The 25,132-nt window shown below is 47.5% G+C and overlaps 1 protein-coding gene and 1 long non-coding RNA gene across 2 annotated transcripts; one reads left to right on the top strand and one right to left on the bottom strand.

The window, feature by feature from the left end:
- Positions 1–785: 785 nt before the first annotated feature.
- On the bottom strand, positions 786–2,994 carry LOC120691043. The gene is made up of 2 exons (XR_005682077.1): positions 2,789–2,994; positions 786–2,674 (listed from the first exon to the last, which is right to left on the bottom strand). It is a non-coding gene; the product is annotated as an uncharacterized LOC120691043 (long non-coding RNA).
- A 285-nt stretch (positions 2,995–3,279) lies between these two features.
- LOC120691035 (G-type lectin S-receptor-like serine/threonine-protein kinase At2g19130) lies at positions 3,280–6,242 on the top strand. The gene has a single exon (XM_039973994.1). It carries the CDS (start codon positions 3,520–3,522, stop codon positions 5,968–5,970), a length of 2,451 nt encoding a protein of 816 aa, XP_039829928.1. The 5' UTR covers positions 3,280–3,519; the 3' UTR covers positions 5,971–6,242.
- The last annotated feature ends 18,890 nt before the right edge of the window (positions 6,243–25,132 follow it).

Raw genomic sequence — 25,132 nt, 5'->3', positions numbered from 1 at the left:
TAAAAATCAGAATTCAGCAGAAAGGAAACAAAAGGAAGAACGACAAGGTTGATTCCATGACTACATAAGCGCCTACTTATGCATGTATCTCAACAAGTGGATCAAAAAAAGTCTTGTTCCTCCACTAGCAATAGGGGATTCAGTGTCATTTCTATTTCTTTCTCAAGTCTCAACAAAAGGGCCGCTTCGTGCTTGCCGTTCCAATTGAGATAGCCCCAAAACAATTCAGACACGAACACAGAACATTCCAAGCACCACGCGAACTGCAGAACGGGAACGAGTCCGAATGGGAAGGTTAGGATGCACGGGTGAAAATGAAGACACCGGCGACGACGGGCTGAGATGGGGCGGGTGATGCCGGCGATGATTCGTGACCGGAGACGGGTGGCCGCCGGGCGAGTCTGGGCGCGGCTGTAGGATACGCCGGAGACAACCAGGGGCACGGGACTACGGGTGGATGGGGGCAGCCGGGCAGGTTTTTTTTTTTTTGGAGGGGTTGGGTAGGTAGGTACAGACGTGGAGTGGGGATGGGGGATGGCGAATTGGCATTGGTCCGTTGGGCCGAACAAGGTAGGAAGACCAAAGGGGATGGGCCGTTGGGCTCTTTCTCTCAGAGCGTTCGTCACTGCAACTTCAACTTTGGGCCTCATCTTAAATCCAAAATGAAACAAGAATCGGCCCATCAATACTCGTCACATCATGCTGAATTGCTAAAAACACAGGATTTATATTTAAAAAATAATACTATTTCTGACCAACGCCATACAGGTGTGTTCGCTATAGACTTGCTTAAAGAATCGCTCCATAGATGACGACAGCTCCGTAGAGAAATAAGCATGGCACATGACACCCGTACTGACATCAACAAACACAGGGACGTAAACAAGAAAAAAAATTACAGATTTGAGACTCCAAACATCGCGCTTCACATATTTAAATATTACAAACATCGACTTGGTAAATATTTGGGACTCCAAACATGCGCCTTTTGCATCTACTACCATTGAGTGTATTTCCCCTCTTTTCTATTTTTTTTTCATGTATTCCAAAGGGTGAAATGACCCTTGTATCCTTTTCTCCCGCTGGACGCATCGCTTCGACGATCCTTTGCCACTGCCCACGCCCGTCGGGGCCCTGGCTGCGCGCAGCCTGCCCGTGCCCGGTGGCGCCATGGCTAATGGGGAGCAGCGGCGCCATGGCCGTCGCAAGGGCGGGTTGGGGACCGGCGGCTTCATGGCTACGCCTGGCCTGCCGGCGCCCGGCGGTGCCATGGTTTCGCTTGCTCGACGGCAAGGGCGGGCTGGGGACCGGCGGCGCCATGGCTGCGCTTGACCGGCGGGAAGGGCGGGGCGGTGGTACAAAGGCCCAGCGAGCTGAGGACCATGCGTCTAGCGAGACGAACGAGGAGATGAGGGTACAAGGGTCATTTCACCTTTTGGAAAATAAAAAAAATAAAAAAAAGGAGAAATACACTCAATGGCAGTAGATGTAAGAAGCACATGTTTGGAGTCCCAGATTTGCCAAGTTGACGTTTGTAATGGCGAATATGCGAAACGTGATGTTTAGAGTTCTAAATCTGCAATTTTCTCAGTTTAACAGGGACGCATATATCATGGCATGAATTCCAAGCGGGAGCCAAAAGCGTTCCACTCCTCTCCTGGACAGCAGATTGCTGCTCTGTGCTCCAGCCGATCCACCGTCGGTGTCCGGGTACTGAGGTACTTGATGGCCCAATCCTCGTACCAAAGGAAAAGGCCACGGAAGAGTGTTCATGGTCAGGAGCAATGGACCTCTTGACAGCAGCAACCTGTCCTGAAGTGATGCATCTTCAGCTGCCTCGGGTCTTGTTCGGTTGCAAAAGGATTGGAGAGGATTAGAGGGGGTTGGGAGGGGAGAGGGTATTGCGGGGGATTTTGATTTGTTAGGAATTTAATCGATTTTGATCTGTTGGAATTTTAATCCCTCCAACCCCCTCTAATCCTCTCCAATCCCTCCCAAAACTTTTGTGGAGTGGAGGGGATTCATCGAAAGTATTCGGAGAGAGGGCGCACCTGCACCGTGGGTTCATGAGTGCCTGGCCTCGAGGCAAAGGCACCTCCGACGGCCAGGGGGCATGAACGCTAAGAACGGTGGAGTGTGCGTCGCCGGAGAAATACACCGGAAGTGGACTAGTGGCCATGGCTGCTGTTACTAGTGTAGCTCGAACCAGCAGAGCAGAGCCAATGGCCCATCCGACGGTCGGCAACTCTCCAAGTTGTTTTCCTTGTGCGGTGCACATGGACATGGTCACCGGGACACAGCGAGACTTCAGTTGCAAACGCCAAGCGGCCAGGGCAGTCGGGCAGACTTGTTCTTATCCCCAACACTTTATGGAGATTTACAGTACCTCCAATAAATGCTAATTAATGCCGGGTCTCCTAACATAACGCTCCCTGAATTGCTAATAGACATGCTTTTGACTAAAATTTTAAGGACGACTGCGACCGGAGTGCCCAAGTTCCAATCGTCAAAACTCGGCCACTCTGTTTTCTCCAGTTAGTCCTGGCTGATGCTAGTTGCGCCCAGGACCCGGCTTTGCCTATTGACCAAATTACCCCCATTGAATGTGGATTGGTCAGGAGGCAATCCACCTCACCACCAAAATATCTCCTTTCGGCTCCATACAGGACATTTGCTGGAATTTCACAGGAATAAGTTTAATTACTGACTCGGTAAAAGTACATGAGCATTAGCATTGAACAGAGACAGGCACCCAAATCTCTGGTGCTATCATGTTCTTTTGTCTTACCCGTGCCATTCTGGAAGAGAAGACCCCTATTTTTTCTTTCCGAGAAAGTGAGAATAACCATTCTACAAGATCTTATAAGAGAAAGCAGTAACATCACAATTGTCCAAAAAAACAAAAGGTGACCAGATCAAAGGTTGAGTTTCTTTTTTTAAGAAAAAAGAACAAAGATTGAATAATCAGCAGTGGAAATCGCGAAAGATTAGCTAAGTACTCGCAAGAGGACAAAGTCTTAAAAGATTTGCCGTGAACGACCGGCCTCTGCTGAACTATTCCAAGTCAACCCTGCCTTCTGGAGCTTTGGCCGCCGACGCAAGAAGTCTGCAACCATTCTCTGGCTCATACCATTCTCTGGCTTCATACCATTCGCTTTCTTGCTCCTAAAAAAATAATTTCAACCAGGGGAAAGCATCATAGCAGATGTTGGCGTTTCTGTTCCATCACAGGTATGAATAAAAGAAAATATCAGAAAAATATCTTAAATTTATTCTTGTGTATAATCATTTCCCACCACAAGACTGCAATTATGTCAGTCGCTCTATCATTCAACACAAGGGCGTTGGACGTGTACCCGTCAAACACCATAGCTGCTATACCAGGTCAAAGACGCCACCTTTGTACTTAATCCATCAAGTGGAGCATTGTTGTCCATCAAAACATGTGTACCCAACTACCACCGCCACCAATTACTCAGAAGTCCAAACTCCCCACCTCACAGCCCTGGCTGCTCCTCCATGGCTCCGTTCTTCCTCCTCCTAATCAGCCAGATCCTACTCTGCGCAGCCGTCGACACCATCAACTCCTCCGCGCCGTTGTCTGGTGTGCAGCAGATTGTATCCAAGGGAAACAAGTTCACTTTGGGCTTCTACACACCGCCTCAAGGTAAAACCACCTCCAGCTCCAGCAACTACTACATCGCCATATGGTACAGCAACATACCTCAGAAGACAACCGTGTGGACGGCCAACTCCGACGCGCCTGTGACGGACCCAACTACCGCAGCCTTGACCATCGGCAGCGACGGCAACCTTGTCCTCCTTGATCAATCCAAGAATCGGCAGCTGTGGTCGACCAACATGAGCATCGGATCCAACTCCATCATCGCCGTCCTCCAGGATGACGGTAGCCTCGACCTCATTGATGCCACCAATTCATCAAATGTTTACTGGCGAAGCATTGATCATCCCACAAACACATGGCTTCCGGGGGGCAAGCTTGGGCTGAACAAGACCACAGGGGTCAGTCAGCGTCTTGTTCCATGGAGGAACACAGCCAACCCATCTCCTGGCTTGTTCTCGCTGGAGCTGGACCCAAACGGCTCAACACAGTACTTCATCCAGTGGAAGGATTCCATAACTTACTGGACCAGTGGCCCTTGGAATGGCAATATTTTCAGCCTTGTGCCAGAGATGACGGCCGGTTACAACTACAACTTCCAATTCATTGACAACGCCACAGAGAGCTACTTCACCTATACGATGAAGGATAATAATATCATCTCAAGGTTCATCATTGATGTGAGTGGGCAGATCAAGCAGGAGACATGGGTGAGCGCCACACAGTCGTGGACATTGTTCTGGGCCCAGCCACGGTCACAGTGTGAGGTGTATGCTCTCTGTGGGGCATATGGCAGTTGCAACCTTGATGCCCTGCCGTTCTGCAACTGTATCAAGGGGTTCACTCAGAAAATTCAGAGTGATTGGGACCTCCAGGATTACAGTGGTGGGTGCAAACGGAGAGTACCACTGCAGTGCCAGACCAATTCTAGCAATGCACAGTCTCAGTCTGATAAGTTCTACACCATGGAAAGTGTGAGGCTACCTGATAATGCTCAGACTGCTGTGGCTGCTAGTTCTCAAGACTGTCAAGTGGCTTGTCTGAATAGTTGTTCTTGTAATGCATACACTTACAATAGTAGCGGCTGCTTTGTTTGGCATGGGGACCTCATTAACCTCCAAGACCAATACAGTGGAAATGGAGGAGGCACGCTCTTCCTCAGGCTTGCAGCTTCTGAGCTGCCAGACTCCAAAAAGAGCAAGACAGTGATCATAGGCGCAGTTATTGGAGGAGTTGCTGCAGTTTTAATAGTCATTGCTATTGTATCATACTTCCTATTTCAGAAATACCGCCGAGAGAGAACTCTTCGGATATCCAAGACTGCTGGGGGCACACTGATCGCCTTTAGGTACAGTGATCTGCAGCATGTCACTAACAACTTCTCGGAGAGGCTTGGTGGAGGTGCCTTTGGCTCAGTGTTCAAAGGGAAGCTCCCAGATTCAACTGCCATTGCTGTGAAGAGACTAGACGGAGTCCACCAAGGGGAGAAGCAATTCCGTGCTGAGGTGAGCACCATTGGGACAATCCAGCATGTCAATTTGGTCCGCTTGCTTGGATTTTGCTCTGAAGGATCACGGAGGCTGCTTGTATATGAGTTCATGCCAAAGGGCTCCCTGGACTTGCAGCTATTCCCTGGTGAGAAAACGGCACTGAGCTGGGCTACCAGGTACCAGATAGCACTTGGAACAGCAAGAGGCTTAAATTACCTGCACGAAAAGTGTAGGGATTGCATTATACATTGTGATGTGAAGCCAGAAAACATACTCTTGGATGAGTCATTTGTGCCAAAAGTTGCTGATTTTGGTCTAGCCAAGCTCTTAGGCAGAGACTTCAGTCGTGTATTGACAACAATGAGAGGAACAAGGGGTTACCTCGCACCTGAATGGATCAGTGGTGTGGCAATAACAGCAAAGGCAGATGTCTTTAGCTATGGTATGATGCTCTTCGAACTCATATCAGGCAGGAGAAATTCTGATCACGGAGAAGAGTGTGGAACCACCTTCTTCCCAACCTTTGCTGCAAGCAAGCTTCATGAAGGGGATGTACGGACCTTGATAGACCCCAGGCTGAATGGAGATGGAAATGTTGATGAACTCACAAGAGCTTGTAAGGTTGCCTGTTGGTGCATCCAAGATGATGAAAATGCAAGACCCACAACTGGTCAGATTGTTCAAATCCTCGAAGGGTTCCTTGATGTTAACATGCCTCCTGTTCCAAGGTCATTGAGAGTTCTTGGTGAAAGCCCTGATGCTATTAACTTCTTTTCAGATATATCTTCAAGTCAGACTTCTCAGACACAAAACAGCACGACAACTTCCCAGACGCACAGTGCTACTTCAGGCACCTAACATTTCCAAAGTTCAAAAATCAGATAATCTGCAATTTGTTAGGGTGAATTTTTGAAGATTATTATTATGAGTGAGTGAAGCTGTACATAATAGAACCTAATATGCTCAGCTTCTGTATTACACTATGCTTCAATACTGTAGGTTTAGTCCAGAGTGTAGCAACGAAGATAAGAAAGGGAGTACTGTTGCATTTACACATGCAAGCTTCCCCATTTGTCTTAATAAATGTGAGCACCTTTGGAATCTAAATACAGATGCTTTTGAGGCTACAATGCGGGAGGTTGATCATCAAAATAAATATAAAATACTCCTCCCGCCACAAACTATAGGTCGTTTTGGCTTCCAAAACGACCTATAATTTCGAACGAGGGGGGACGAACTAAGCAAGTGGCTCCCAAAATTTCAGTGTGCATCATTTCCCCTGTTCCGCTAGGCGGCGCCTAGGCGCGCTTAAGTGCGAGGCGGAGGGTCCCCGCCTCACCTATGGGGGTAGGCGGAACCCTAGGCGGGCTGGGTCACCAGCGAGGGAGGAGCAGGCGGCAACAGGCGGGCTAGATAAAGAGATGGCGGCGGGCGGCGGACGGCGCGCGAGCAGGGGGCGAGGAGAGGCGGGCGACACGGGAGCAGGGGCGAGGAGTGGCGGGCGTCGGGCGGCGCGGAAGCAGGGGGCGAGTTGAGGCGGGCGGCGCGGGAGCAGCGGGTGGAGGAGAGGCGGGCGGCTGGAGCGCGTGAGCAGGGGATGAGGAGAGGGGATGAGGTTAGGATATGGGCTTGGGCTGTTTATGGGCCTTTCTATACAACTATTGGCCTACATGTGTTCTGTTTTTCTTTTTCTTATACACTTTTACTGTAAAATATGAATGGATTTAAAACGCCTAGGGAAGCGCCTAGGAGCGCCTAGGCTCCGCTTACTCCCGACTAGGCTGTGGGTCACCGCCTAGATTCCGCCTAACGCCTAGCCGAACAGGGATCATTTCTATGTTACTGTTTCCTAATATATCACATGTGAATGCCACCAGAACCGTGTTTCTGGGACCAAGAAGATCCTGCACCAGGTCCTCTCTCCTTTCATGCAGATATAATAATGATGAACCAATGTCTAAATATTTGTATAGAAGAATATGTCTCAATCTGGATTCTGGAATCACTTGGAAGTTTACTGGCAATCTAAAAACAGGGATAGGAAAATCATTCACATCCAACCCTGGAATGTGATAGAAGAGTGGATACAGCTATGATTTCGTTAACAATAGTTGTGTGCTCAAGTTTAGGTGCACCACATGAAGGATGTGTCCACAATCACAAGAATAGTTCTAAGCCTTAATGGTCAACTCCAACTTGACACATGTTCCAATGATTCAAAGGAATGCATAACAAAATGGTATTTTCCTGCAGCTTTGTGTGATGTATATTATGTACCTTTTAGAGTCTGCAGGACAGGATCTGATGAATGTTTCTGCTTACCAGGTCTCAGACCAGCTTCCTCAAGGAGTTGGAATCTTTGACCATGGAGTCAAGGATATGTGAGGCAAACAGATACCCAATGTGCTCACTCAAATAAATCAACAGACGAAAAGTGAACAATGCATTTCTCAATATCACCAACACCAAAATTTCACGAAACCCAATAACATTGAATGTCCAAAGCATGGAGGAGTACATATTAATATGCCTGAGAAATTGCACTTGCACTGCATACGCACATAAAGATGGTTGCAATATCTGGAATGGTGAGCAAATGCACACAAAGATGATCTTAAGCAATTATCTAATGGTAATACTGGTGGTGTTATATACTAGACAATTTGGCACGCTATGCGCGCCCTATCATGTCTGCAGCAATGAATGTTTCAATGTTCTGTACTTGTTGAAAACTGTTTAGATTGGGCATTATACATAAGAAAGATGATCAGCAACATCGATTAATTTAGCTCTTAGACATACAATTAAATCTATGGTGCATATCTCCTAGATGCCAAGCAAATCCTGCATAAATCCTGCATACACAGACTACAGATACGCTGAGATTGAGTCAAGTTGTGCGGTTGTACACAATCCTTCACCAGCTTGCTGGCTTGATGCTTTAGTACGGGTGATTGCAATGGTCATGTTGCTGTCAAGATCAGAGTAAAATCACTTAGTTATATAATTATTCGTAAAAGGTTAGTTTGCTTCTATCTAAACCAGACAATACTTATTCAAAAGAAATAAACATATTGAAGATACTTGAAGATAACTAAATCATATCACAATATCTTTATGTTCAGTGATAAATACAAACAAAATTGCTATTCCGATTCCATGTATGGTTGCTGGACAGGTTATCAAATTAAAATATATGTAAGTTGACATGAATCGCTCTCAAAAGAAATTGTCAACCTCTATGTCATACACTATGTGACAGGGGAAGCAAAAACAAAAAAGTGCAATAAAAAATTGGACTGTAGATAGTCTGTCAGTAGTCAAAACATTTTTTTCTCATATAAATACCTCCCAAATGATCCATCTTATTATCTAAAACACTGTTTCTCCCACATATGCCAAGCCAAATGTCTCGGATTAGTAAGAAGAGACTAAGAGATTATGAAAAGAATGATAATCATAACTGAAGATGCTAAATGCATCCGATCAGCAAGAAGAGAGTAGATAGATCACAGAAGAAAGGTAATTATCAATGCATAAATCAGATGTCTCAAAGACAAATTGATGGACCGTAGATGCATATACCCAAATGCCTCAGTAGTCAGTATAAAAAGGTTAGTACTGCAGTTTTATATGTCCAAATGCCACAGATCAGATAAAATTAATAATATCATTCCATATGAGAGTGCATGGATAGGAAGGCATGCAGAGCATATATCTTAGCACGTAACACATCCTAGTACATGACATTGGCTAGGGCATGCTCAGTAATTTTTGTAGGATCAGTGGCATGGAAATATGCATAGATTAAAACTATGGCATTGCAAGCATTGGCATATATTATCAGAGTCAATATGTTCAAACTTCAAAGTATAGCAACTACCGATTCATGAGATAAGTGGCTGTTGTTGCAAAATAACCATAGAAAACGAATCAAATATTAGTGCAATCTACACATAATCAACTACAAGTCATAGAAGAAACCCACTTTAACAAAATTGTTCCATGCTATTTTTAATTTTCAAGTTCAGCGTTAACATCACTCTATGAGCCGACGCATTCTGCTGCATAATTATTTTTTCATTTATGGCATTATTAAGGATATTATGGAATTTGCGAAGCTATGACCAACCACCATAACAAAGAGGAAATGTGCTTTGTACAGAAGAACCGTAGGAGCCAAAAAAACAACACCAAAAGCAGAGGAGCTTTAAGTTTCTTTGATAGGAAAACAAATCTCATAACAACAGCATTACATTTCATAATACACAGCTAGAGAAGCTTTTTGGAAGATGAAAATTATTCAGAAGACAGAACAAAGTACCTCCAAGAACTTAGTTAATCCCAATCAGCATTTTCATTGCTGATCAAATTCCTCCTTTTCTTGCCTGTGTAAAAATCATCTAGCAAAAGTCAATCCAATGTAGAACAAATTGCTTCTAGGAGTACCGATGAACAGTTACTCGAGACTTGACCTCCCTAACTCCAAATAGCTAAATTGCTTCTAGGCTTATGGATGAACAATTACTCTTGGTTACCTCAGACGAATGTGATCACCTCCTACTGCAGAACAGCTTCTTAACCCCTCGCTGCTTGATCACACCGAACATCGATAACCGCATAAGCATGTTTGATATCTAATAGACAAAGCAACCAGATCAGTCAAAAGAATATGGGAGCAACAATGGCCATAGATAGGAGACACAAATTAAAACGCAAAGCATGCTGTGAGGACACATTTCCTAGTAACAAACCTACATTCAATCTTATGACAAGAAGAAATAGACTAACAATTTTCTTATCTGAAATACGGTCATTTAAGGACTGCAGACACATCCAAAGAGACAACTAAATGACTGCCTACCCAAAGAGGCAAAAACTATCAAATATCATTCATTAGAATCGCTCACCGGCTTCATACCAAAGCTGTATTGTTTTGGTATTTACTAAGAAGCATTGCATCAACATATTTTAAGAGCAACCAAGAAATGTACACATTAAACACAGCTGAATAAAGTGAATACCAAAGGGAATCTACCTGTGCACAGAAACTGAATCAAAGACAAAATAAACATGATTTACTTAGTGGCACACAACAGACATTCAGACTTATCTTAGTAGGCTGAAGAATCCATGGGTAGAGGAGAGGAAATGACATAGGAGGATATAGCAAGCACTCAATGACAATGATTACTAATTCAGGGGTAGAAACATGACTACTCAATGACAAAAAGCTACAAGGACACCCTTGAACCCTGATATCTCAATAGCATCACTATTTTGAAATCCACTCATAGTAGGCAAGTTAAGTTGAATAAGAGACACAGGGGCCAGTTGTTTTTGTTTCTTAAATCGCAACTAACAAATAACTTGGCAATCGGAACAACAACAATATACAAAGGTTTCAGGCCTTAAGCTATAAATTAATTGCATGTCAGGGATGTGGTGCTCACCCTGCCGAGTCCCTTTGGAGATGATCTGGCTCCCCAGGCATTCAGGCAAGTAGTTTCCGGATGCAATCCAGGTTCCCACTGCGAGCATCCAGATGCAATGATGTGCTACCAGAGAACCTGCAGAGCAATAACGAATTAGCATCCGCAACCTGCAGAGCAATAACGAATTAGATCCTCTGGCTAATGGAAACAGTAGTAAGATTACCCAGATTATGAGCTTGTCAAAGCGGATAGAATGGCACCGTTCTACAGTAACATCTGCACGCCCCTGGCCGCCCCGCCTGGCCGCGAGATGCAGCGGCGTGGCGCTGTCGTCATCCCTGACTTTGACGAACTGGGCCCCTGCCAAGCTTCGAAGGCCCTCCTCGCCGTAACCCGAGGTGCTGGCCGCTGGTGCGGACGACGTCCTGTTCAACTTCGTCAACGGGCTCCATGCCGACCAGGCAACCGGCGACGTCTACACTGGGCATGGGTGCGGCGGTGCTCTCGCTCAAGTGCCGGCCGCGCATCGAAGCCGGCATCAGCCCGTCAAGTTAGGGGGAGGCGTGGTGTAGCCGGAGGGGTTGGCAGGTGCTGCGGAGGTGGTCTTGGAGCTTGTCGCTGTCGGAGGAGCGGGACAGGTAGGCTCGCCGCTCTCGGCCGCGCCTCTGTCTCCCACGCGCTGCCGCTACCGGCCGCGCTGCGAGCAGGTCGGCCGGATCCACGCAACCCGTGCCGTGCGGAGGGGTGAGGGGCGAGGAGGGGCGCCGCCGGGAAGAAGGCGCCGGGAGAGAGAGAGAAGAGAGGAGGCGCCGCCAGGGTAGAGAGAGGAGGGGTTGGGGAGAGGGGCGGCGTGGATCCCCCGGGAGTGGGCGGCGGCGGAGGAGAGCTGGAGGAGCGCCGGCGGGGAGGGGCGATGGAGGCGGGCAGAGAGGGATTCAAATTAGCAGTAACTTACCCCTCTCTCAGAGCCGTCCATCTCATGATGAACGTCCGTGTGAACAGTAACTATGCTACATTATGCAACAGTACCGTTCAACGGTAACTCTGCTACAGTGCTCTCTCTACGGTGATCGTTCTTGTCTTTTAGCGTAACTTTCATTGTGACGGCAAGGGGCAAGTTTCACCGAAACATGCCATTACAATTTCAAGTTTCACCGAGCCACATCATTTTCTACGTATCCATCGGCACAGGGCCCACCCGCAGTCGTACGCATACGGTAGGACGCCCATGGGTGGACGCATTTGCACCCCCGCTCGCGAGTAAAGACGCTGGCAGCCGTCTCCCTCCTCTCGCCCGCTCTCACTCTCTCCCCTCTGCCTCTCCTCCCCCCCCCCCCCCCCCCGGCGACGGCGGCGGAACCCTAACCCTAGCCCGCACGGAGCACTGAATCCATTCCCGCGGCCGCCTCCAGATCTAGGGCTAGAGCTCTGATGCTGATCCACTGACCGGAATGGCGGATCCCGCGGAGCCGGAGCACGGTGAGGAAAGGTATGGATCTACATCCTTGATCTGCTTTTACAGCTCCGTTAAGTTGCACTGACGCAATAGGCATTCTCGTTGCATTGACCCTAGTATCGTTTTTCATCGGCTCTTGATGTTTGCTGGTAGGGTTTGTTTATTCTCGTTGGAGATTAAAGTCGAAGGGTTATGTACAACAGACAGTAATGGTAGGAAATCATATACGAAGGGTAGGATGATTAAGTGGGATGCCGAGGTAGGATCATTCTCGTTTGACTTGTAGATGCAAAGCTTGAGCAATGAGTTGAAATGGTCCCCCCTCCAGAGTCCCTGTTTGTGGTTCTTTGACAAAGGGATGTGTGAAGACGTCAGACTAGTGAATGACCTTCAGATGCATGATTTGTTTGAGATGTATAAGGAGCAGATGCAATGTGAAGTTGTTGTAGGCATATTTGACAAAGAAATTGTAGATGCTGATGAGTTTGCCGACCTAGAGCCCCTTGAATTGATTCCACCTAATAATCAAGAACCAATTTGGCATGACAGTCCCCATCATGAGCAACCTATCCCTCCTGATGCTGATATACCTATCCCTCCTGATGTTGAGCAGCCTATCCTTAGTGATGCTGACCCAAATGGAGGAACAGAGTATCCTCCAGACAGAAAGCCAGACATATTTGATAATGAGGAGTATGTGGGTTTTGATGATGAGGGAATGTACATGCCAGTACCTAACACTCAAAACACTAATAATGCTGGTCATGCTAACAATGATGGTGGTGGTGCTGACAATGCTGTTGCTGGTGGTGGTAACAATGCTGGTGGTGGTGAGTCTAACAATGCTGCTGCTGAAGGAGGCTTTCCTCTTGAGGCAGATGTTGATGATGCAGATCCACTGGAGGTGCATGTGATTCATGATCCAGAGAACCCCAAGATTATCAAGGGAGTGCAGTATCCTGATATTATTACATTCAGGAAGGCAATTAGACATTTTGCAGTGAAGAAAGGCTTTGAGTTTGCTAAGCTCAAAACTGACAAGACAAGGTTCATTGCCCAGTGCAAAGTAGAGGGGTGTCCTTGGCGTATACATGCTTCTAGGATTTGGGATGGCAAGACAATAGAGGTAATTATGTCAGTAATGCTTTATTTCACTTGTTTTCTGTCTTTGTGCAATGCTCCATTCAGAATGTAACCCATTGCTATATTTTTGTAGATCAAAACACTAGTTGATGAACACAACTGTGCTACAACAAAACTTAGAGAAGGCAAGATGGCAACTCAAGGTTGGTGTGCAGACAGGTTGGTAGACTGGCTGAAGAAGAATCCAACCAAAGGTGCATCTGACTGCAAGGAGAAGTTAGAGACTGACTATGACATCAAGTTGAAATACTCCAAGACCTGGTCAGGTATGAAAGTAGCATTGGAGAAGATTCATGGTAAATATGAGGAAAGTTTTCAGCTTTTGTTCAATTGGGCTGCTCATATTGAAAAGTCTCACCTGGTAGCTTAGTACAGATAGAGCTAGACAAGATTGGTGAGAAACACAGGTTCAAGAGGATTTTTGTAACTCTTAGGCCTTGTATAGATGGATTCAAAGCTAGGTGCATACCTTTTGTTGGTGTAGATGCATCCAGTTTACATGGCAAGTACAGAGGCCAGTTAGCTTCAGCAACAGGTGTAGATGGACACAATTGGCTCTATCACATAGCCTATGCAATCTTTGACTCAGAAACAGAAGACAATTGGAAGTGGTTTATGGAGCATTTGTACAAAGTCATTGGAGATGTTCCAAACTTGGTCATATGCACAGATGCATGTAAAGGACTAGAGACATCAGTGGGTGCTGTGTTCCCACAAGCTGAGAATAGAGAATGCATGAGGCATCTCTATCAGAACTTCATGAAGCACTTTTCTAGTGAGGTGTTCACTGATCATTTGTACCCTGCAGCTAGAAGCTACACACAAGGCATGTTTGAATGGCACATGAAAAAGATATTTGAGTTTGATCCTGACACAATAGATTACCTAGATCAGTACCAAAGTAGGATCTGGTACAGATGTGCCTTCTCTGAAAGCTCAAAGTGTGATTTTTTGATAAATAATGTCTCAGAGAGCTTCAATGCTCAGATAAAGAAGTTCAAAGGTTTGCTAGTGCATGAGTTAGTTGACAAAATCAGAGAGCTTATAATGGAGAATAGGTACACAAGAAAGGTGCTTGCTAGGCAGTGGGAAGATGGGGTACTCCCCAATGTGATGAAGGACCTGAACTTGATCAGCAACAACCTCAAAGTGGTCAAAGTAGCAGTTAGTGATTTTGACATTGCAGAAGTCACCATCTTGGATGACTGGAACAATCAGAAAAGGCACACAGTAGACATCCACAACCAGAAATGCTCATGTAGAGAGTGGCAGGTGACAGGCAAGCCCTGCAAACATGCTTTGGCATGGATTCTGTCCAATAGAAGGTTAAAGATTGAAGATTATGTCCATGAATACTACTCTGTGGCTAAGTTCAAAGCAGTCTATAAGGACAGAATTGAGCCTTTGCCAGATAGGTCACAGTGGCCCCAAGTGCAACTTGGATTCAATGTCTATCCACCATTGCTGGGTAGAGGAGCAGGAAGACCCAAGGTGCAAAGGATTAGAGGTTTCTTGGAGAAAAGAGCTTCAAAAAAGAAGGTTAGATGCAAGAGATGTAGAGATTTTGGTCACTTTGAAAAAACTTGCAAACTGCCAGAGGTTGGAGAAAATGGTCAGACAGCTGCACCTAGGAACAAGTCCAAGAAAAGGTACCATTCTGTCCACAATTGCAATCTATGTAATCTCACCTTGACAATATCTAATCTCACCATGCTAATGTAGGAAAGAGCATCCAACAGATGATGCTGGTCCCTCCCAACCCAAGAAAAAGAAAGTTCAGAAGAAGAAGAAGGGCACCCCAAAGAACAAGAAGACGCCAATCAAAAAGAAGAAGAAGAAGGCCGCAGCTAACCCACCCACTACTGTTGTCAGTACCATCAAGAAGCTTATGTTTCCAAACTGATGAACATGTGTGTTCAACCTGTGTTGTCAAATATTGTGGTTTATAGAATATGAACCTGTGTGTGCAACAACTCTTTGCGGTATTCTGTGAACATGTGTATGGCCTTGTAATGGTCTGATGGTTTGTGAACAACTGTGACATTTCTGTCAGCTAATGTGATGCTAAGTTATGTCTCAATTTCTGTCATTTTCTGTTATATTGCTATGTCACTTTCAGTCATATTGCCGTGTCACTTTCAGTCATATTGCTGTGTCACTTTCTGTTAGCTGATCATTTCTGTCAATAGCAAAACAAGCATCTCACTCTGAATTCAGCATTTCATTAGCATTCAAACAAGACATTCCAGTGCAACTCACAAAACACACATGATAGCATTCAAACAAGTCAGCATTTCATTCATTTCAGAGCATCTCACTTCCACATTCCAGCAACAACAACACCAAACAGAACACCTACAAGGCCTACTAATAGAGGCACTACAACTGATGACTCAAGCACAATTTGCAACTTCCTAGACTCCTGTTCAGACTTCTGCTTCCAAACAACAGCTCCAAATCTATCAAGCTTTTCCTTCACCTCTGCCAATTCTTGCTTCAAATCCTTCAATTCGGCGCACCAGTCACCACCTGTAGCTTCGCACCGTCGTGGATGTGCTTCCAAGGCCTCATACTCTTCCTCAGAGCGGATAAAGCCAAAAGTAGTGGGATCACCCTGCATCGAATTCGAGAATCAGAAGAAGAAGGAGGCAGTTCAACCAAGAATTGCATGAACCCAAACCTTGATGTTGAACGGGCACTTCAAGAACCACTGCCCAAATGTGTCCTTCTGACGGCTCTGGATCCACACCAAAGGAACCAGGCAAGACGGGCACTCCCTCCTGCCGCTCGCCATCGTGCTTGAGCCCGTGGACTTCATCGGGCTGCCCGTCCACTTTGACGTCATCGCTTCACGACCTAGGTTTAGGGTTGCGCCACCATCGGGGGGAGAAGAGAGACAGGCTGAGAGCGAGCGAGGAGGCGGCCGCCGGGATGGATTCAGTGCTCAGGAGGGTTAGGGTTCGCTGCCGTCGCCGGGGGGGGGGGGGGAGGAGAGACAGAGGGGAGAGAGTCAGAGCGCGCGAGAGAAGGGAGACGGCTGCCAGCGTCTTTACTCGCAAGCTATCGGTGCCTTGACCTGGCGGTCCGGACCCAACCAGTGATGATGTTGCGTGTTCCTCGTCTCAGATGTTGATGCAAGAGGCAATACAGTAACACACGGGTTTATCCTGGTTCCGGCCGTGGGGCCGTACGTCCAGCAAAGGGGTGTGCGAGAGCACTGTACTATCTCGCACCGGGGGTGCCTGTAGTAGGGGGTACAGGCGAGGCGAGAGAGGGAGGGAAGCTCCCAAGTCTCTACTAGAGAAGGAGTTGATTGAGGCGAGTGCCAATATCGGGGTTCAGAGGAGCGTGTGTGCTCTGCTAGTAGTGCGAAGCGTTGTGTCCTACCAAATGGGCCGACCCCCTTAAGGGAACGCCCACCTCCTCCTTTTATAGACACAAGGAGGGACGGTGTACATGCACAGGGGGTCATGAAAGTCGTCGTCTTTTCCCCGAATCGCGGGGGTGCAGTGGTCGAGCACTGTGGGAAGTACACTATGGGGTATGGCGCCGGGCGTGGCAGTCGTCCTGGGCATCGTCCTTGGTCTTGCGGAGATCACGCCGGCGTCCTGGCGGCTCCAGCAGGCGGCATGGCGGAGTTCCGAGGGTCCTGCAAGCCAGGGTCTTGTCCCGGTCAAGGCCGGAGTCGCTTCCGAGAGTCGTGCCCATGCCGTTCGGGGGTTCCGCGAAAGGGAAAGTACGAAGGAGGCAGGGAGAGTTGGCAGCATAGTAGCTAGAGCAGTGCCGAGCACGTCTTGCACTGCGTCGCAGGTTCCCACAGTGTCGTCACAGCATCCGGAATGGTAGAGCAGGGATCGGAGTTGGCGGACAAGACTCCGGTCACAGCCACTGTGGGGGATGGCGGCCTGGTACCGTTAGACCCGGGCGCTGTGGAGGAGTGGTTGGCATTTAATGCCTTTGCATGGCGGGCGGGTGAGTGGAAGGACCGTTTGTCCTTTCTGTTGAGGGGTGGCTTTGCCCGGCGTTAGAAGAGCATGCCTCAACCACTCGCACTTAATACGGGTGGGTGAGAGAGCTTCAAGCGGAAGGCTTGTGCCTGCGCCCGCGTCCGCGTGACACATGGCGGCTCCGGACCCCTCCCGAGCAGCTGGCTGAGCCGAGAGCTCACAGGGGTCTGGATAGGCACGTGGGAGTCCCGGACCCATATGCGGGGGTCCGGGTCCTCGACCACAGGTGCTGAGCATTTCCATCTCTGGGACACGTGGTGACACCGGACCCATCCTCGAGCGGGAAGCGGGTCCGGGACCGGGACCGTTGGTCCGGTGAGATGGAGTCGGACCCCAGGGGTCCGGCTGCTCAGCTCCTTAGGGCGTAGACGATCCGCTTTCTCGAGGGCAAGCTCGCTACCCTCGAGGAGGCGGAGGCGTGGGGCGCGGTCGATGGCTTCAGCGGGGAGCCCTCGAGCGAGGCGGAGATCACCCCGCGGGTCCGAGGGGGGTGCGGACGGGTCGTACTGCGTACGTGGGCCGCGTGCTGGGCTTCTTTGAGTCCTTTCCTTTCTTCCAGATTAGAAGGGGGCTGCGGGCATTTGTGGGCCCGGTTGCCCAGCATGCGTTCGTTTTAGGGCAATTTTAGTCCCCTGATTAGGGTGCCCCTAATCATGGTACCCGACACAAGCGGATGGGCAAATGCATCCACCCATGGGCGTCCTACCGTATGCATACGCCTGCGGGTGGGCCCTGTGCCGAGGGATACATAGAAAATGGTGTGGCTCGGTGAAACTTGGAATTGTAATGGCATGTTTCGGATTAGGCGAATTGTAATGGCATATTTCCAAACTTCAGAAATTGTAATGGCACCAATAAAAAAAACTTTATTGCAAAAGCGCCCTGCGGGGTGTTTTTCATAAAAATGATAGGATTTTGAAATTTTCTCTTCTTTGTATAAAAATAAACACTAATTGGAGGGTTTAAATGGAAAATATCTGAATGTGGGCAAGGACAAGATAGTTGTAATTGCAATTCTTATGAAATTGGAGGATTTTTTTAGAAAATGTTCAAAACATGGGCTGCACGACACGTGTTCTCTTTTAACTGTGGAATGCGGCGGTGAAGCAAAGGGGTGTAGGTTTTAATCATTCTGATTTCTTGCAGCATCGGATCCTCTAATTTAAGGTAGGAAAAAGAAGTTGCATCATTTGAGCTTATCATGTTGTCGGTGTTCCGAATCACCGGCTAGTAAATTTGTATGCGCGTCATAGGATCGGATGGTAATACAAGGATAAGACACAAAAATTATACTGGTTCGGGCGGAATGTCCCTACGTCTAGTTCGAACTCTTGTGCTCTTGTATTCAAGTTTGCAATAGGGGTTACAAACAGACAAGAGAGGGAGTGAGGGTCCCAAGTCTCTAGGTTGTGTGTGGGTATGCTTGTGTGTAGTGGATCCGTCCCCCCTGCGTATCGCCTACCCCCCCTCCCCCACTCTTTTCTCTATTTCTATCTCTACTACTAAAAAGAGACTAAAGATCACCTTTTTTTTCCTTCATCATCCCCCGTGCTAGGGGTGGGCACAATTAACCGGAGACCGAACCGAAATACCCGAGACCGAAATCGAACTACCCGAAACCGAAATATTTCGGTCACTATTCGGTCTCAGGTTTTTACTAACCGAAATAAACTCGGTCATTTCGGTTTTGGGCCTCGCGTAATCAAATTACCCGAAATAACCGAATTAGGCCCAGCAAATATTTCATAGACTAACTCCAACCGGCCCAACAAAGCCCACGAACAACTAAACCCTAAATCACTACTAGTCCCATGATTCCTTCCCATCAGACTCGATTTTTTTATTTTTATATTATTTTTATTTTGATTTATCAAAAATATATAACAATTTTTTTTTGCAAAATTGTCACCCTGCCGCCGGTTCGTTTGGCGGTAAGGAGATACCGCCGGATGAACCGGCGGTATGCGCTCTGGGCCACCGCCTGACAGCATTTCGCTGGTTCAACTGGCGGTAGGAGGCCAGGCCTATGGGCCTTAGTGGGCCGGGAACCTACCGCCAGTTGAAACAGCGGTAGCTGGCGCTTACCGCCGGCTCATCTAGCGGTAAGTACCTACCGCCAGACCAACCGGCGGTAAGACCCCCCCACTTAATCCCCGCCCGGCTCCTCAAGCGCCGCCGCCCGCCAAGTGCCGCGGCCCGTCCGCTCCGCCGCCCGCGTCGCGGCTGGTGAGGGCCGCCCCCCGGCCGCAGCGCGGCGGCCTGCGCCCGGCCCCCGCGCGCCGAGGTTTGGCCGGCCGGTGCTCCCCCGACCGCGCGCTCGCTACCTTGGGTCGCGCGCCTACTCGTGTCAGGTATATTTTAAAATTTAGTTTTATTAATAACAATTGGTAGATTAGTATTAGAAATATTAGTGATTTAGATATAGTTTTAGGTGTAGAAATAGTTTTAATAAATATTAGTGATTTACATATAATTGTTTTTAATATAAAATCATAGAACATGAAATTGAAAATATTAGTTTACATACGAATATAATTTCATATATAAATATTAATGAGTTCAAACAGACATATTAGTCTCATAAAAATATTATTAATTGATATTATATTACATAGAAAACCTACGAATATATGTCAGTGATAGAAATTGTAGAGAAACAATTAAGATAGATGTAAAAATAGCAGAAATATTTATTAGCCTTGATTAAATTATTGTCGTAAATATTGGCAGGCATGTCAGATGATCTGTATTTTCAAGTGTTCTATGGGTCAGGAGAAGTTAGATATGGTCCTGAAGGGGTAGATTTGTCAGAGTTTAGCTCGATCACAAAAAAGTACCCCGAGCTAGAGAGAGGACTTGGATTTCAATATCCAATTGGCTATTTAAAGCTTTCGGCCTTAGTCGAGATGAACATGAGATCTCTGTCATGGCAGTGGTCAGTCGAAGGGAACCAATATTTTGGGAGCTATTGCCGCTTGAAGGGACGCAAAACTGGAGGAACTATGTCAATATAAGTAGTAGCCGAGGCTTACCGCTTATGTTGTTTGTTCAAGCATTCGAGAAGATTAGTTTTAGAACTGAAGCGGGTGGGGATCATGAAGGGCAGGGAGATATAATATCGGAAGAAACCGAGACGATGCATGAACCTCATGAAGAAGGTGGTGAACTCGAGATTTTAGAAGATGATAGACATGCTGCACACGAACCTCGTCAAGCAACTGGTCAGGCTGATGAAGGGGAAAACATTCTAGAGATAGTTGAAGAGTTTTAGAGGGAGGGTGAACAACAGCACAATGCAATGAATGATGACTCCTCGGATGATGATGATGATGATGACGATGATTATCATGTCCCACACAACTGGTCCGAGTATGATTTTTCAAAATTAAGTGTAAATGAAGGTGAAGCGGTCCCTTGGGAGTACAGGCAAAATGAGGTATGCATCGGTTCGGTGTATGCCAACAGTGACAATATGAAGGAAGCTATAAAACGTTTTTCGACTCTCTTTGCAAAGACAGTTCTAAGTTGTCAAGAGCAGTCCGTGAACATATGACGTGCGTTGTGTGAGAAGCGAATGTCCTTTCAGGGTGTACGCTTCTATGGGCAAGTGGCAGGATTTCTGGGAGGTCAAAAAAATTGTGGAGCACACATGCCTGCTTGAGCAATTAGAACCACAACACCGCAACCTCAGTGCAGGTTTCGTAGCTAACTACATGTACCCTTTGATCGTGGACAATCCTAGTTATGAACCTAAGTCAATTATTTGTGCTATTGAGGAGGAGTTTAAATATAAAATTAGCTACAACAAAGCTTACAGAGCGAAACAGAAAGCGCTGCAGATGAGGTGGGGGACGTATGAAGCTTCGTATCACAATATGCCGGCATTTCTGCACACCATATGTCTTAGAAATCCTGGTAGCTACTACGACTTGAAAACGTATACATGTGCCCAGAAGCTTGGAAAGCAGGTACTCCAACGGTCATTCTTGGCCTTGGGCGCTTGCATTGAGGCGTTTCCGCACTACCGGCCAGTCATTTGTATAGATGGGACATTTTTGATAGGAAGGTATAAAGGCACAATCCTCACAGCTGTTGCAGCTGATGGTAACAGACAATTGTTGCCTTTGGCAATTGCCTTTGTAGAGAAAGAATCAGGGGATACTTGGTATTGGTTTTTGTAGAGGGTGAAGCAAATGATTGTCAAAGATGTAGAGAACGTGTATTTGATTCATGATCGGCACAAGGGTATATTACAAGCAATCAATGACATACAGAATGGTTCTACTGAGCGTTGTAGGACTGCACTTTGGCCGGACCTAAAGAGTAGGTGGTGCATGAGGCATATGGGGGGCAAACTTTCATAGACAGTTCAAGAACAAAACCCTTATGAAGCTGTTCAAGCGGTTATGCAGCCAGAATCAGGAAAGGAAATTCAACTTCCTATGGAAAAAATTTGATGAGCTAACAAAAAAGCAAACGGCCGAGCTAGCGAAGAGATCTGTCAATACAGAGGAGGACCAGGTCTCACTTGAAAACGTGGGCTTGGACGGTCCGAATGTCAGGCGCAAAAGGAGAAGGGCAATTAAGACATTCTCGGAGTGGATTGAGCACGAACCAAAAGAGAAATGGGCTTTACTATTTGATGAAGGAGGTGCTAGGTAAGGTTTCATGACTATGAACCTAGCCGAGGTATACAATTGGGTGCTGCGTGGTGTAAGATCATTGCCACTGGTTGGGATCATGGAGTTCTTCTTGTATCGCACTTGCGAGTACTTTAGAGACCGTTACGCTGTGGCACAGAAGGATATGGTCGATAATCGCAAAGTTTACGGATACAAGGTTACGGAGTATATGGAGGCAGCTTTCAACAAGGCCTATTTACATCGGGTGACTCCACTTGACTCTATGGAACGTCGGTACGGGGTGATGTGTAGGGACAAAGCCCGAATGGGGGGCCGGCGTGAGAAGCATGTGCAGGAGTGTGTTCTCCGTCCCGATGCTTGTATTTGCTCATGTCATAAGCCAAAGCTGCTGCACCTGCCGTGCACACATGTCATTGCTGCCTGTTTTGAAGCTGGTAGACTACAGCCTCGTATGTATGTCTCAAATTACTTCATGAAGGAAACTATTTGGATGACTTGGAGGCACGAGATTTATGGGTTCCGCATCCTGGGAGACTTCATAACTGATCCTGAACACAATGCAACTTACATTCCAGATCCAGATCCAGAAATATTTCAAGGGGTGGGCCGACGCAAGAAGAAACGCATTAGAAATAACATGGATCGATCGGAGGCTGGTCGAGACGTCCGCCTCTGCTCGAAGTGCCATGAGACAGGTCATACATACAAGTATTGTACGGCATTGAGTTATGGTGGCTGCACAGATGGAACGGGCCCATCAGAAGCTGCTCCAAATCCGGCAACGCAGGCAACGGGTCGTCGTGGCTGCCGTCCGAACAACGATGGCCTTGTGTGATCGATGATGATTGTCATCTGTGTCATTCGCTATTGAATCATGTTTAATGTTAAATTATGTAATATTAAGAACTAATATCTCATAAACTGATTTCGTCTTGGTGTACGAATATTTGTTGTAATGTGTGGTGCAAACATATGTTCAACTTTATTTCTGTAATTGGAAATTGAAGTTATATGATATGTAATTTGTTGTGCATCATTTATTAGTTTATTACGTTACGCTTCATTTAGTATTTTATTAAGTATTTGTTGTATTACTTAATGTTATTATGCTTAATATTGTTATTTATGTTCTGAAAGTTTTTCTAATAAATCCTATTATACAGGTATGGCGCACGAGGAAGGAGCCACCACTGAGTTGCTCAATGCTCTCGTCGACAAGCGCCACCGGTCATACATGTCTGCGGTCCGTGGCATAAGCTTAGTGACGTTTCGGGCTCGTGTGCCCATGTCGACGATGCCGATACACCGTCGCTGGGTTCCTAGGTACGGGTTACATTTGTCACATATTTTAATTGTTTCAGTAACCGTTTGTTCTAACTTGATATTTCATTTTCGCAATGCAGGCTACGCGCTTCAGGTCTTCTCCCGATTGCGCGACTTGTGGAGGGAGATATGGCCGACCCTGCACGTCGACCTAGGGACAGGGCTCCACAGTTTCAGTTCGACATGTCTCTCCTAGCGGCACTTCTCGACCGTTGGCGTCCGGAGACGCACACGTTTCACCTCCCAGTCGGTGAGATGACCCCTACTCTTCAGGACATGGCAATGCTTCTAGGCTTGCCGTGTGCTGGACGAGCCGTGGGTGCAGAGGACGTGGGACTTTCGTGGCGCGACAACCTTTTGGATCGGTTCGCCGGGGTTTAGCGCAACGAGCTAGCGTTGCCGTACCAGCCCTTGCCTTCGAACCACGGACACGGACCGACAAAGAGGTGGCTCCTACATTTCAGTTTGAGTACATAAATGTTGAATCTTTCCGTACTTATATTCCTATGTATTTGCATTGACGACTCGTACCATTTTGAAGGCGGACTACATGAGGGAAGATGCAGACGACTTTATGGTTGCCAGGCACTTGGAGGCCTACTTACTGTGGCTGTTCGGCTGGGTCTTGTTCTACAGCTCCCAGGGTGACTCGTGCCTCAAACAGCTCATTCCTTTGGCGAGGTCGGTAGCTGATGCTCCACTTCACGAGGAACCACAGTTCAGCTGGGGTTCTGCCATTTTGGCTGCAACTTACAGGGGTCTTTGCACGGGCGTGACGAAGGTCTCAGCAGAGGAGCCCATTTTTGTTGGGTGTCCCCTACTGTTACAGCTTTGGTCGTACGAGCGCTTCCCTGTCGGTAGGCCAGAGATGGACTTCGAGCCGTACGTCCAGCTGTCCGCAGACCACGACAATGTCGACAGACCTACGATGGGTTCGTTGTGGTGCCTCAGGAGGGTACGTTATATTGTTTGTTTTACTTATTGTTACATGCCTTCACAAACTGTACGATTTAGCGGTTAATATTTTTTTTCTTTATATAGCCTTCTTGGGTTGGCGTGTAGACGAGGAAGTCGTACCACGACTTCGTGGGACAGTTTGACGCTCTTGTGGACACGGACGTGAGGTGGACTCTGTACACTGCAGCCGACATTTACGCCCGGGCACCGAGCGGTCTTTCTTCCATATGCCTGCGAGACCACGAGTACTGGATGACGAGGAAGCCGATCCTTTACGACATCCACGTCGAGGAGTACCACGTGAACCGGGTCATGAGACAGTTCAGTCTCTACTAGCAGACCCCGGTCCCGATTATGCACTCAGTGGAGGCCAACGTCCACAGGTACCGAATAAATAGTTCTGTTAATAATTCATCTTTTTTTATAACCTACCATTTAGCATTGAATCGCTCAAGCTTTGTATTATAGGTGGACACGTCAGGGCCAGCCACCAGGCTCGCGGTGGGCCGACAAGGTCTGTCCTTACGTCAACTCTTGGGCCGCGGCCCTCGACGACGTCGTTTTCGAGGATTGGCCGCACAGCGACGAGGCGTTCGCGGACTACCTACGGTGGTACCTGCTGAGGACGCGCACACATGTCGTGCACGTTCCACCAGATGCTCGGATCGAGGCCGCAAGGGTGTCCGAGACGTACCCCGTAGTTCGAGACCAAAACTTTGCCATAGCGGTACGTTTCTCTGATTGATTTTGCATTCTACAAAACTGATTGCATATGATGTTACTACTTTCTCGGTTCAGTACGATGTCATACGAGCGATTGAGTCCGAGGCTTTGTCGAGCATGGGCCAGTACCATGACATGACACCCGCGCAGCACTAGAGCACGCTGCAGAAGATCGTCGACATGTGCAAGCGGTTTCGGCGAGCCGTGACCTGTCGTGAGGACAACACCTTCCTCCCACCTCGCAGTTCGGGGCCGGTGCCTGTGCCCGGTCCATTGTCACGACGGTCTGCACCTGCGGCACAGTCAGGTCCACCGCCACCGCCACCCGTCACG

Source organism: Panicum virgatum, chromosome 2K (assembly GCF_016808335.1).
Source record: "Panicum virgatum strain AP13 chromosome 2K, P.virgatum_v5, whole genome shotgun sequence".
In the NCBI taxonomy this organism is placed as follows: domain Eukaryota; kingdom Viridiplantae; phylum Streptophyta; class Magnoliopsida; order Poales; family Poaceae; genus Panicum; species Panicum virgatum.
The sequence above is the reverse complement of the archived record's forward strand: the minus strand, read 5'-3'. Positions and strand labels throughout refer to the sequence as shown.